This window comes from Micropterus salmoides, unplaced genomic scaffold (assembly GCF_014851395.1).
Source record: "Micropterus salmoides isolate LMB-PRFRI ecotype aquatic unplaced genomic scaffold, ASM1485139v1 Ms_hic_scaffold_23, whole genome shotgun sequence".
Taxonomy (NCBI): Eukaryota; Metazoa; Chordata; class Actinopteri; order Centrarchiformes; family Centrarchidae; genus Micropterus; species Micropterus salmoides.
Window position 1 is genome coordinate 7,966,547 of NW_024041484.1, and position 14,347 is coordinate 7,980,893.

The 14,347-nt window shown below is 39.9% G+C and overlaps 1 protein-coding gene across 1 annotated transcript in view; it reads right to left on the minus strand.

The window, feature by feature from the left end:
• LOC119918271 (synapsin-3-like) overlaps nt 1-14,347 on the minus strand; it is a 110,421-nt gene that overhangs the window by 74,910 nt on the left and 21,164 nt on the right. The window contains 3 exon segments of the mRNA XM_038738917.1: nt 1,999-2,068; nt 2,071-2,089; nt 13,673-13,730. Of these exon segments, the coding sequence (XP_038594845.1) occupies nt 1,999-2,068; nt 2,071-2,089; nt 13,673-13,730 (147 nt within the window).

Below are 14,347 nucleotides of genomic sequence, written 5' to 3' on the forward strand. Positions count from 1 at the left end.
AACGTGCCCGTATGCGGAGAAATGTAATCAGACCTTGTGCATTTAGTTTGTGCTTGGGAAACTAGTGTTATGTCTGTCCTGTGTCTATCAGGGGACGCATTACAACATGCTTCTGGCTGAGAATAAAAAACATCACTATCAAAGAAATAATGAGTTTTCATTGGCTATGATCTTGGACAAGGACAGATTTGAATCTATTTACACTCTGGGGTCTTTGGCTGATCTTTTATCCAGTTTCTTACTCAATAAACAATATCCTCTTGTGGGCGTATGAATTTGTGACTTTGACTGTCAATTACAATTATCCTATTTGTAGTCAAGTTCAGAGTCATAAATGACAAGCTAAACCACAACAAACTGGAAGTGAATGTCTGCATTTGTGAACAAGTCAGGCCATCTGCTGCCAATTTGCCTTCTCTATCATTACGGCGATATCACCAAGAAATAGTCAACCCACAGGCTGCATTGTAACATCAGCTGTGTCACTGCACCTGCTCAGTGATTATACTTGCTTGATTTCACACTGCACTGTCTGGTGAGGCCATTTCCGGCACAAATACTTTCAACACCGATAAGAAATTTTATTTTAGAAAATCGCGTGGAGTCGAGGCCAAAACACAGATTAGCTGATTATTCCCCAAGAAGGCTACCACGGGGACTAGTGGGCTGACACTGGCTGGCATACACTGATGCTGATCCAATAGACCAATCAGGATGTAGAAGTTCAGAAGCCTGGAGAACAAGAAGTAAAAGACTTTTGTCACAAGAGTTTGAAGATACGGTGTGTATGATCACTCTTCCAGCAACGGCAATTGTTGGGGGTCACAAAGAGAGCTAGCTGGGTGAAAACATAACAACCAGACAAGAAAAAAGACATCTGAAAAAATGGTTGTACTGCAGGTGTAGGTGAATAAGTAGTAGTATTAGGCACTAATGACTTTCATGGAATGACACTGATCATTTTTTACCAAATGATAAATAATTAAATGTTATAAAGAGGGTTGACGATATAGAGGGATTCATATTTCAGATCCAAAATGTACTTAAATGATAACTGGAGATCATATTGATAAAACAATTATTAAACAAACAAAAAAAAAAACAGGTGTTACTACTAACATTAACGATGGTTCTATTCTAGTCAAGTGTCTCAGTGAGTCATGACAGTGTGACAGTGAGCCAACATGCACAACACCAGGACTATCTAATTATATTAGTTATATCTATTTTGAATATTGCTCTGGTATTTAATACTCCTACTTTTTGTTAAACCCGAATTGACAGATTTTTTTGGGTCACTTGGGTCAGTGGTGTGGGTCTCCACCAACTCCTAAAGGAAATATCTTGTTCTTCAGCTGCAAAATGTACCATTATTTTCACAAGCTAGGCGCTAATGTGATATATAAAGTACGAGTAGCTGTCCACAATAATAGTAATGATGGGTTATATGATAAAAAGTAATCTAATATCAACAGTAGCAGTAGTTACATGTGCGCAGACTAGCTTATAGCTTCAAAACTAGCTTCCAGGTTACCATAAGCGCTAGAACTGCAACCAACCGCCTACTGGGAATTATCAGTATTTTCAGAGCGCCGATCTGTTTAGCTAAAACTTGCTGTTACATGTGCATTTTGCTATATGAAATAGCATTATGGTGACACTGTGAGAAGTAGAGATAAAATGGTGCTCAAAGGCACATGAAAACAGTGACAAGATTAAACATTTTTAATCCTTCTTTTTTCAACATTGTCACACAAATTTACCACTAAGATTGAAATAGGGTAAGAAGTCTTGTTTTAGTTCTCCCATGGCATAATCACATTATAGCCTTGATTTGAGTGAGTGCAAGCACTGTCATATATAGCCTACACAGTAATGCTCAATGCCTCTGGCAGAAAAGAACTAGAGTCTTTGTGCAGGCTCACTGAGGCAGATTACAGATAGCGTGGGCAAATGCGTCAAAGGACTCGAGCTCTCTTACCCCCTCAAGCATCTTACCTGACCACTTTGGTGCCACCTTTGTTGACCTGCATGTCCACCATACATCCCGAGTTGACATAGGAGGCCAGTTGATCTCCGAGAACTCCGCCTGGGGAGCACAAAAAAAAGGATTCAGCATACACTGTATAAGGTCAAGTTTCTCTATAGTAATAGAACTCCCTGACTCAGTACTTGGATGAACAAAAGGTCTTTCTGTCAGAAACATATTCATTTTTAAAAGTGAAAGTGAAAACATTCTCTTCTTTTCATGACTCGTGGAAGTCATATGATGGAGCTACAGATGCAGGCTCTAGCACTTCAGCATCTTTCCTATAAGGAAGGGGAAAGAGTACCTCTGATCACCAAGACAGTACAGACAATAGATTCTTTCAGGTTTACTTAATTTTACATTTCTGCATTTGCACAGCAGAGAGAAAAAGACAAGAGTCAGAAACAGAAAGAGTTGGTGAGAGGAGGCAAATTGAGTTATCCCCAGTCTGTGGCCTCCAGGACAGTGAGAGCCTTGTGAAAGGCTGTAGCCCGGCTACCTAAACACTCATTCAAACTCCCACAGATACTCAAAAGGAGGGGCGACAGTCGACTTCTGGGAACAGACTTTTTATATGGACATGGACCAGAGAGGGACAATTGAATTTTCCTGGTAATGATTGTCACAGCTGTCGAGAAGTCTATTAATGTTAATGTCCTGACCAAATTTAGCATTCCTGAAATTAACTTTCTTCTGTCACAGTGATGGTGTTTTCACAAAAGGTTTCCAATTGAATATCGGAAATTTAATTTGACAAAGTATTACTGTCAAAAAACAGTTACTGTAACTCAAAATATAGCTTAACGAGCAACTTATCAGTAACTAAAAAGTGTACTTCTACAGGGTGCGTGTGTGACATCACTGTCACTGGGTGTGGTTACAGGTGCAACACAGCACATATCTGTCAGAAGTACATCAAACATACCATTTATTAAAAAAATATCAAAAACAAGCCACCGCACACTGAAATTACTTTTTTTATAATTTATTGTGAAAAATGCATTTCGCCATTTCAGTATGCCATGGCTTATTTTTCATTTCATTGCTAAATCCTGCAACCTACCAGCACCGGACTGTTGTTGCTGTGCATGAGGAATTTCTTGTTATATACCATATATTTCATTTGCAAAATGCTTTGCTTAGTGAACAAATACTGCAAAACAGATATGACACTTCCATCAGCCTCAGCTGTACTTTGTGTTTAGTGCTAATTACCAATTGTCAGCATGCAAACATGCAAACTAAGACGGTGAACAAGGTAAACATTACACTTAACATTACATGAGCATGTTAACATTGCCATTGGAAGCGTGTTAGCAAACTGCTGTTAGCATTTAGCTCAAAACCACTGTGATAAAAGGAAGGCTGTGAAGGGTGAACATCACCAGTAAATGAAGGCTGTGAAGGGTGAACATCACCAGTAAATGAAGGCTGTATTAGAAACACATGACTTCTTTTGTGGCATTGATGGATGATAAAGTTGAGGTATAATACAACATAGTAATACAAGTTTTAAGACGTGTATTATATTACAACAAAGGGGCTTATGAATGATTGTGTCATGAAGGACAATCAGTGGCCAAACTGCAAGAAGACTACATGTGCAGTAAACATGTCTGTATAGCACATACAGTTTTGGCTAGTAATATAATTATAGTTTCCTAAATGCTTAAGAAGCATTGCTGTTCTTGACTGCGGCTGTTGCGCAAAGGAAACTGCACTGGAACAAAATTGAGCATTCTGCCACATCATTCTGACCGTGCTCCTCAGAGGGGAGGTGGAGGGGCTTGCAGAGAATGATTTCACTGTTGAATCAACATACTGTGATACTGTCAGGGTTCCCTGACAGGGTCCAACCTTAAGGCTGCATCATCGTAAACTCCAGGTACAGAAAAGCCCAGGAGGGATGCTAAACAGCAGCCAGTTGACCCTTAGACATGAAACGCTGCTGTTTGTTAGTCTTCACATCACTTTTAAGTATAAGGAGAGACACTAATGTAGTAGATTTAATGGGCCCTAAACAAGCAGCCTGCTGACTCTCTGTGGAAAAACAAAAATTAAATTTGACATGACGTGGTTGACTACAAACACAACACCACAAAGAGACCATGGCTGCATTTCATTTGTCTGTGAGTACTGTAAACCTGAGTCGGCAATGTACCAAATTCAATCATTCATTCCCTCTTTACAGTGCACAAAAGGAATGCTGTATTTGACGATGAAATGTTACTCAAAGGAAAAACATAATCAAATGAAAATGAGGCCAGGAGAACAGCTTTGTTTATCAGCTCTGCTATTAACGTGACCACAGCATGCTGCCACCGAGAACACAGAAAAACACAATCACAGTGTGTTTCCACACTGCTTTTGTCTGGAGCCTGAGGAGGAATTTTTTGTAATTGCATGCAAAGTTTTCATGATATACACGTGATATTAGCAAAGTGATCTTACAATGTTTTGTTTATATTGGGTGAACAGAATAATTTATGCTGTTTAAATATTTCCCACATACACTCAGGGAGCACATTCCTCCACAAAAGGATACATTTTGGAGAGAAGCCCTGCACACATGTGCAGCATAACTAATAGCATATGGCAGTCAACTAATCAAAGAAATAGGCTTGTGACTGGAGGGTCGATGGATTACAACCGTGGACAGGCTAGGTAAATAAATAAGTCAAAGCCTAAAAGCTTTAAAGGTACTCTGAAAAATTTTATATTAGTAATGAGTCAAAATGACTGTGTAGTGTGAGCGCTGTTACTCGTAGTGACAAAACCACAGAGAATTATCACTCAACATAACAGTTCCCCTCAGTTCCACTGAGCATTTTAGGATCTTTCAGTTGATTGTTTTGGTTTCATGCCCAGTGACTTTACTGTTTTGGTTCAATCTCATTAACAGCAGACAGCGGTGAAAAAGCTCTGAAAAATCCACCATGTGCTAACTGCTTTGCACCAACCAGCAAACAGACAAACAGAGAGACCTAAAAATAGAGTAAATAATGGATTTACATGGTCAAAAATATTACTTAATGCAGGTATAATGATTAAAAACCAGAGTTACCACAGTCTAAGAGGAACTAGCAGCAATATCAAACTACACTGAAAACTTCAGGAAACTTTATCTTTAACTATTTTGGTTTATGAACATTTTGTGATTTGCACAAAAAATGTGCAGCTGGCACAATAAAGAGCATCTGTTTGAATGTCAGTAAGCTTATCATAAACTGATGCTGTGATAGCCTCACTACACAAACCTGCAGTAAGCTGCCCCGCTTTGTAGGCAGTGTAGCACATCTCATATAGATCAGCCTTCACAAACGTCACATGGATGGGGATGGAAGCAAATCCTCCAGCTGACCCTCTACTCAACCCAGATCCTGCCAATTTGCATAGCACTTTCAGTCATTTGCTATCTACCCATTCTCACACAGTGATCATCATTTCAGACTTTAAGCCTGATTTACCAAGCTTTACATGGGCTTTCATCTACATAAAAAGGACATATTATCAGCAATATTCTCTCAGAGATAAATTTCCCTTTCATCCAGTGCTGTGGCCCATGTAAACTCTGTATGGGGGAGTGAGTTGGTTTTGAAAAGAATGTGCCAACATAACGAAACTGTTTTTTTTTGCCAAGAAACAGAGAAAAAAAACACCCACATCTTTTATTTATTGTGTTGCACTCTTAGAGGAAGAGCAGGGGGCGAGTAAATGCCGTAATCTTATTTAGGGGACAACGAGGCGCCACTCACACTCAATGTGCCTCAAGGACATGCACTTGGCTCCCTTCCTTTTCTCAGCTCTTCTCTACTGATAACCACCTCTGAAAGAAACATCTGTGTGCTCAGCAGAACATGCCTTGCTAAAAAGACTGCATAACAAACCCAAATGCACACGAAAAGATACTCTCACTTGCACATGTACACACACACACCCTCCATCACTGCATCTCCTAAACAAATCCCGTCCCAAACACAGGGTCCTATGTTGACTTTTGCTGCGACCAGATAAAATCAGAGAGTGGGCAACATTTTGGCAAGGACCGAGCATTCCACATCTTTTCTGATTGGCTGGTTCAGGGTAAGAGGAGTGCTAACAACCACTGTCATTGGGCAGTAATGTATGAAGTGGCTAGTGTGGGGCACAGCCCCAGAAGCCAGGACAGGAGGCTTTTCACAGCACCATGGTTACCATCACGGTAACACATTCAGACACTTGTCTTGGAACAGCTCTTGCCCTGGGAAAGGAAAACAGGACAACTGCCTTCAGAGCTGATTCTCCTCATCTCAAAAATTGCTTTCAGCCAATTCAGGATGAACAGAATTACAGAAGACTGTATGGTTGCGATTAGGTTTAACAATGTCTAAAGCTGAATATTTCTCCTTACTGAGGGCTTCTGTTGTTTGAAATTCTGGACTTGGAGTTACTGCGAGCCATAGTCATTACCACCACTCACTGGTTCTTCATTGGTTTATTTACAGTAACCCAAGCAAATGTAAAACACATCTCTTTCTCTCTAACACAGAAGAACAACAACTAATGGAAAAGCTTCCATGGACCTTCATATCTGTGAAGATTCTCAGTCATCCAGGTCATAGTTATCCAAAGAAGGTTCAAATCAATGGCAACTGGACTTGGCTGAAAGTTACTAGAAGACATTTTGTCCCTCATCCAAAGGACTTCTTCAGTTCTGACTGACTGGTAGGGAAACCAGGCTATTTAACTTCAGTGGGGTTGTTTGCCAGGATCGTCGATACCGCTGGTTGTTTAGTGTTCCTGGCTGTTGTAACGACAGTCGTTATGGTTGTTAGGACTACCCGAGGCCAAGACTGAACGACCATCGCTGGCATCCTCACCTGAGGCCAATAGGTTACGTGTAATGGTGCTTTCAGACCAAAAGCGAAGCAAAGTCAATGCAAAGACCCATAGTGCCGCGATTTCCTGTCGGGCGGTGCGAAGCGCAAAGGCAATGCAAACATTGCTGGGAGAAAAAAAAGCGAGGAGGTTGAACTACCTGGTGAGTTCAGAAAACACGTGTCTGTAACTTTATTCCAGATATCATTGTACTTTACTGTGACCAAGTTAGCATAGCATAGCCCTGATCGATCCAAACTCCATTCAGAAAACAAACATTTTAGAAGTTGTTGTCCTGTTGTCCTGCTGACAGACCTGACAAAGCATGAATTCATATGTTTAACAAATCTGCATCATGTTGTAGTTATTTCGGCATCAGTTTAATCCGTTTATTCCTATTTAATCACAGCAAAATGTTTACTTGGGGTTTCATACAGTTGTAGTAAAGGCAAGTTGTGTTTATTCACATTATCGGCTTAAAATCGCCTTCTCGCCTTGTGTGTGAACACTTGCAGCGAATATACTCACGCGAGGAAAGCGTTGCGAGGCGAAAGTTTGCGGTTGGTCTGAATGCGGCATTAGGCCTTCTTGGACTGTGCTGTACACATTGAAGAGGACAGGAGCCTGCAAATTGGTGTTTACAGAAAACCCCCACACACAGACCAATACCTACCCACTTATCCCCCACTTACAATGCGGTCCTTTCATCACTTTCCAGGAAACTCAAGTCCAAGTCCAGTTGCCCTTGACTTTAACCTTCTTTGGATAAAGAGGTCATATTATGCTCTTGGACTTTTTCCCTCTCCTTTATTGTGTTATATACCTTTTTTATGCGTGTAATGCAAAGTGAAAAAGCCCAAAGTCCAGCCCAAAGGGAGTTCCCATCTCCCACAGAAAACACTGCTCTGAAAACAGCTCATTCGTAGTCCAGCCATTTCCCTTTCATCCCTGTGACGACACATGGATGAAAGCAAAATGCGTCTCATAAAACGCTTGCCAAGCAGCTAGTCCAACACTCCCTCAAAAACACCGGTGGAAAAACACTGAGTGCAGCACATATCTCCTCTCCCTTCCAAACACTAGCTACCCTCCAGGCATTCAATGGACATAAAGTTGTTACTGTGATCTAGAGTCTCAGTTAAAACTTTATGGATGAAAGATACTTTTGTTACTGATTAATAACTCACCACTCTGTAACTCTTGCTCCAGTCCATGTTGCTAAGCTGGTAAGGGGAACATGTACAGCTGAACTGAAACCGCGTTTACCGGCTTCTCACTGACCCGCCCTTCTCTGCTTCTGATTATTTAGTAGTCCTTAACCAGGAAACTGCACATGTGCAACTCCCAACAAAGATCATTTAGAGACAAGATGTATCACTCCATAGCTAAAACAAAGCCTTCAACACAGGGTGAAAAGAGGAGCTGCAGCAATGTGCAGTATGACAAAAAATATGGTGTTTTTTAAAAATGAAACAATGTAAACCTGTCCTGGTACAACCCCTAAATAAAATGATGAACCTGAAAATTAGTATAATACCACCTCTTTAATATGTGCTGGATCACTGGTTGTGTAAAAAGACAGGAGCAACACAGACATATAGGCACTTTAATCAACACAATATTCTACTTGAATTACCAATATCTCATGCGTGAGAAAAAATAATGGCGTGTTAAGCACTGTTGTTGCTCTATCGTGTCACATGTGCTCTGTCCTGACAAGCCATGTGAACCTGTGGACACTACAGTAAACACCACTTGACAGTAGCTCATCTGGAATCTTTGTGAGTATTTTTAGACTAACCCGAGTCACTGAGGTTCAGGTGGTTAAGGTGCCTTTTGTTTGGTCATGAGTCAAATTGTAAACAGGATCTTTTGTCCTTTGGCAAAAACAACTTGGGAGGACTGATCAAGCTGGACTTCAACCACAATCTGCAACTTTGTCTTGGGAGCAAGATAACTAGAAAAGGTTAAATGTTCTTATGAAAATGTAAATGAGCTGAAAATTGCAGGTACTGTCAAAAAAACAACAAAATACTTTCAATGTGAAATATTGCACAGGAGTTGTCAAATGAGGTAGTTGAGCTACCAGAATAAGAATCAGTTGAAGTGTCACTTGACATGTGGACACTAGAAGCAGCTTAAATGTCTCAACATGAATTCAGCTGAAATCGGTCGGTCAGTGTCTAATCCATTAAAGCAGTTGAACTGTGAAAATTAAAAGATTTTAATAAATGTGCCAGTATAGAAATGTTATACAATGGAGGTTGTCGAAAACATACAAAACATTTTAGGAAAGTATATTTTATCATGATGACTATGGAAAAGAACAAAATGTATCATTATAACTAGAATTTCTAATAACAGATGCAGTTATTACAAGGAGCTACTGTTAACGCAGATCCAAGCCATAATTAACCTTACTGAACTTCCTCTCCACAAATACCTATTATATTTAACACTGACATTGTTCCACTGATATCTTATTTTACTTTTGGTCCCGAGTTGGTTGATAAAATTGTTCTAGACCAGATGGAGCCTCTTATTGTATGATTTCCTTTCATCTGAAAATAGATTTGGTTATTTTTCTGTGATACAAAGTGCTTCTTTTATTGCCTCACCCCTTTAGTTTCAATGGGGAAAACCTTGACCAACCAAGACCCGGATGAAATACAGCTTTGAATAAAGAATGTTGCGTAGAAGTAGCTGTTACATTACTCTTGGATAGCAGTGAGCATGCTCACTGGGGAATAAGAATGTGCAGAAAATTGTCTGGCAAGTGGTAAGCTGACACGTTAGAGTTATATGAGGTGAAGCTATTCAGTTTTGTGTACAAATGTTAAGTGAGAACAGGCTGTAGTCATTTGATTTGTAGTTGCAGGGCAGACTATTTTGTTGACTACCTCGGAATTTTAGTAACCCTTGATAAGCTCCGTTGAATCACATACTGATGCAATTGAGAGGTCTGAAGTACAGTGGACCATTCATGTGCACCACAGAGAAGTATTTGCCGCTAATCACTACCACCTTGTATAACAGTGAAATAATCCATTGAGGCACTAAATGTTGAAATCTAAGACAGATGCTAGATGCAACAGGGCAACAGAAGGCATGGGGGCAGCTGGATCAGTCAAATGTCTGGACCAAGTACCAAACCAAATCATTCATCTTGAGCAAGTTCTACCCAGAAGCCCTATGTCATGTGCAAATACCAGCCAAAAAAGGGTACGGATAACATACAGCCAACTGCCTGTGAGTTGCCATTACTGCAGCAGAAAGGAGTGTGGCTGGCGCTGAGGTCATAAGCCTGCTGAGCAGATGTTGCCCTGCCCGACCCAAACCACACATGGTCCGGCAACCCTAAAGAACTGCCCCTTGTTCTTTCACAAACAACAGACCCATTTCAAATTGAACTGCCTCATTTTCTCAAATTGTGCAAATTGCAGTGTTTATGACTTTGCAGGGCTTGTGGGTAGCAAACAGGCCGTTTGTTTGGCATCCTTTTGTCGGGTTTCACTATTTCTGCGATCAACTTTGACTGCAGCAGGTGAACATTCATTTTCACATATTTCGCCACGGGCTGTCATATTTTGTGCCAAACATCACAAGCAAGGTGACAACTTTCAGCCCACAAGAGCTCAGCTCAAAAGGCCCTCAGCCTGGCACTGCCACCATGCTACACACATCGGAGATACTTCAAAGGAAACAAAAGACATTGTAGCCGATACCTAATCCTCTAAAACTCCAAAGATCTCTGGAATGCACCACTACTCTGAATGAACGCACCTAATCTCTGTGTCGAAGTGTAAAGTGGCGAGCATATGTGTCTAGATAACAAATCGGTTTAGTCAGTGGGCCAAATAATCTCCAGACACCTACTGTGAGATAAAACTCCCAGAGGAAATATCTACAGAAAATAACACACAATTGGGTCAGATGCTGGGCTCAAACTTTAAACTGAGACTATGTAACTTTAAAAAAAGGAGGAACAACACAATTTTCCTCTAAAAAGTGAAACATTAAATACCAGCAGCTTATGGTGGCTAATGTTAGTTAATGTTAGCATTGTTAGCATTCTTGAGGTAAATCTTGCTAAAAATGAGATTACTTACTTTACAAGTGAATGGCCCTACAACTTTTCCCGCTTGTGCTACTATTCTAGTAGGTTTTAAAATCCTGGTTTTTAACTTGGTTACAACCTCTCACTTTTAAGACCCTACTTTTCATTTTTCGGATCATATCAATTTGGGCTATATTAACAGACATATTTAAAGAGTTGTTCCTAGTAATTAGCATTTCGTGTTTTTCAACTGGTCACAATTGAAACTATAGGTTAGTTTACTCATTGCAACACTACAACAAAACTAGAAAACTTCTGCTTAATTTTATTAATTTAACTTGTTGTCTTGTGTTTGTTCATCTATCAAAAGAAATGCTAATTAATTATAACAGAGAGTCGTAGCAGGTTCCAGTTCTTTCTCTGCATTATTGTTTTGTTCAGTTTTGGTGGTGGGGTGACGCTGTGCACATGTGGATCACAGATTGCACCATTAAGAAAAAGTTTACCATTTTGGGAAATATGCTTATTTACATTCTTGCCAAGCATTAGATGAGAGGATTGATGCCACTCTTGTTTCTCTATGTGGAACTGGAGCCAGGAGGCTGTCAGTGCTAGGTTGGCATAAAGACTGGAGGCAGGGAAAAAACAGCTAGCTAGGCTAAAAATAAACTCCTATCAAAACATCTAAACATATTTAATTGAGACATTCTGTCTTGTTTGTTTAATCCTTACACAAACAAAAATGTAAAAAGAAAAAATCTGTGATTTCACAGGAAGTTACTTTGCGTAATTAATTCAGCTGTCCTTTGTGATTAGTATAGTAAACTTTGATGATGAAAATGTTATAGACTTTGTCAGCATGTTAGCATACTGACAGTAGCATTTAGCTCAAAGCACCAATGTGCAGAGGTCTCACAATGTCTCCCAAAGCTGCTAGCATTACTGTAGAATTGTACTAAGATTATGAAATGCTTGTTAAGAGAAAACAGCGGTACACACCAGAGAGAAAACTGTATGACTGTGTTTGTTTAGCCTTAGTGTTATCACATTTCTGGATCTCATGATTTAAGTGAGTCACAGGGTCATAATATGAGCACTGACCTGATGATTTCTGGCATTGTTTTTATTTGGAATCAGAAAGGTACGCTTTCTGACTATGACGATCACATGTGTTTCAGGCCTCGTATCATCAAGAACTAATGAACATAATTCATCATTTTCAAAAGAATTCAAAGAGCAATGGCTCAAGCCTGTTTTTATTAGTCACTTAGGAGTAAAAAGAACCACCACGGGCGCTCCTGTGAGCATCTGTTTAGTGGATAGGAAGAGTTAACCAGTGGATACAAGACCTCAGGCGTCTGCCAAATGTAACTTCAAAGCAGGCCATGTAAATGAGAGGGAATGATCCACAACAATGGGCTCACAAATTTGTTGTGGGACACTGGCTGGGGAAGTTACAAGGGGCAGTGCAGCTTTAATGACAGATATTATATTGAGGAATCAAAGCTTTGACTCTTTGATGGAGATTGGCATCAGGCCTCCACACTGCAGCATCACATGCTGTGGTGAGTCTGTGCTGGAGTCCAAAGATGGTACCTTATATGGCAGCAAGTAAGCCAGAGAAGAGTTATGTTAGTTTGTGGCTTGTGAGCACTTGTTCAGAGAGCTTTAACAGCATGAACCTGACAGATGACAGCTAGTATATCATATATATATATATTGAAAAGAAAGTCTATTTAATGACAAAATGTTTGCTGTGTAGAGATGTTAAAAAAAGGAGAAAGTGCATTGGGTCTCTCTGCTTTCATTGTCATCCCCTAAAAGGGTTCATCTCAGCATGTTGCTAACTTTTCACACAGAGATTGGATTTCCTCATCCTAAGGCTCTCAGCGAGGTGCACTAACAGCCTATGAAGAGTCTGGCTGCTGAAGGCAATTAGCGAATGACTTGTTATCGCCAGTGCAGAGAGCTTTTGGGAAAGAGTGGAGGGTCCAACAAGATCTAAGTAGGTCAGCAGGGCTCTAGCTCAACTTTTGGAGGGGGCTTGTGTGGCCCCCTCATTATCAGGTTGAGGGGTCTAATTAACTCTGCCACATTTTTATTGAAGTTCAAAATTTGTGACACCACAAGATTTTAGAAAAGGTTCACATTTAATAGAAAAATCTTGACTCATATTCCAACCCCATCCCGTCCCAGAAAGAGGATGTGACCACAACAGTAGAAAGTTGAGCAAACAGGCTATAAAATCACCGGTCCAGTTTTTTGTGGTCTCTTTTTTCTTCTCTCATAAAAACCCACCACTTAAACAGCTCCAGTCTCAACAATGGCTTGCAGATGTATAACTGAACAGTTATTTGAGGTAAATTAGATGTTATCTACACACTGTAAATACTGCATGTCTAGACTTATGCACACATTACTGTGCATACTGTATATCATATTGACACAATTGTGTTGAATTATAATCCAGCTACTTTAAAGGAATAGTTCAAGATTTGGGGAAATATGCTTCTTTGCTTTCTTGTCAAGGGTTAAGTGAGAAGAATGATGTACAGTATGGGCCTTTCCGAAACAAGACCCTTGCCACTTCCACTCCGACACGGAGTGAACTCTGGTTGGAGTCATTATTTATTTAAATGAAGACTGAATAATTAAAGTAGTTTTAAACATCACATTTTTAAAATTGTTTATTAACAGATCTACTTCGGCAAAATGTACGTAAAAAATACCTGCTCCACCCGGATCTCATACTCTCCGTTCAGCTTCTTCCCTCGAAAATACTTTGCCCTGCAAAGAAACAAAAGACACACTGTCAAGAAATTGACATGCTTGAGTATGCTTTTTATACACAGTTAGAGCATTTTATTTAATTAATACTCTGCAGATATGGGAGTTCTACAATGGAGTATAAAGTATAAAATACTACATTGCAAGGATTGATTTGTCTATCTTTAGGTATGTGTGCCTCAACATGTGGATTCTTCCCCTGCAACAACAGCACAGTGTGTGCTCCAAACAATCCTAACAGTCAAAACAACCTTAAAATATCCTTTGTTTATTTGATAGAAGGAGAGCCGAAATTTCAACAGACCTTCCAAAATACCTTGTGAGAGGGCGAAATAATGACTCATATTTTCCATAATTACAGAATCTGACCCTGCAGGGCTTCAAGTGAACAGAATCTCTTGGCAATCTCTTGGAGTATCAAGTGGAATACAGTGCTGTTAAGAAAGAAAAGGATACTCTCTGTGTGTGTATATGTATGACAGTTTGTGGTCAAGGTAAAACTAAAATACAGTGGCCACATTATATTGATATTTCTCTTACTGTTACTACTCTAAAGTTTAGGAAACAGCTGATGTTCAAAGAACATACAGGAATCATCCAGTTGCAGTTGTATACTT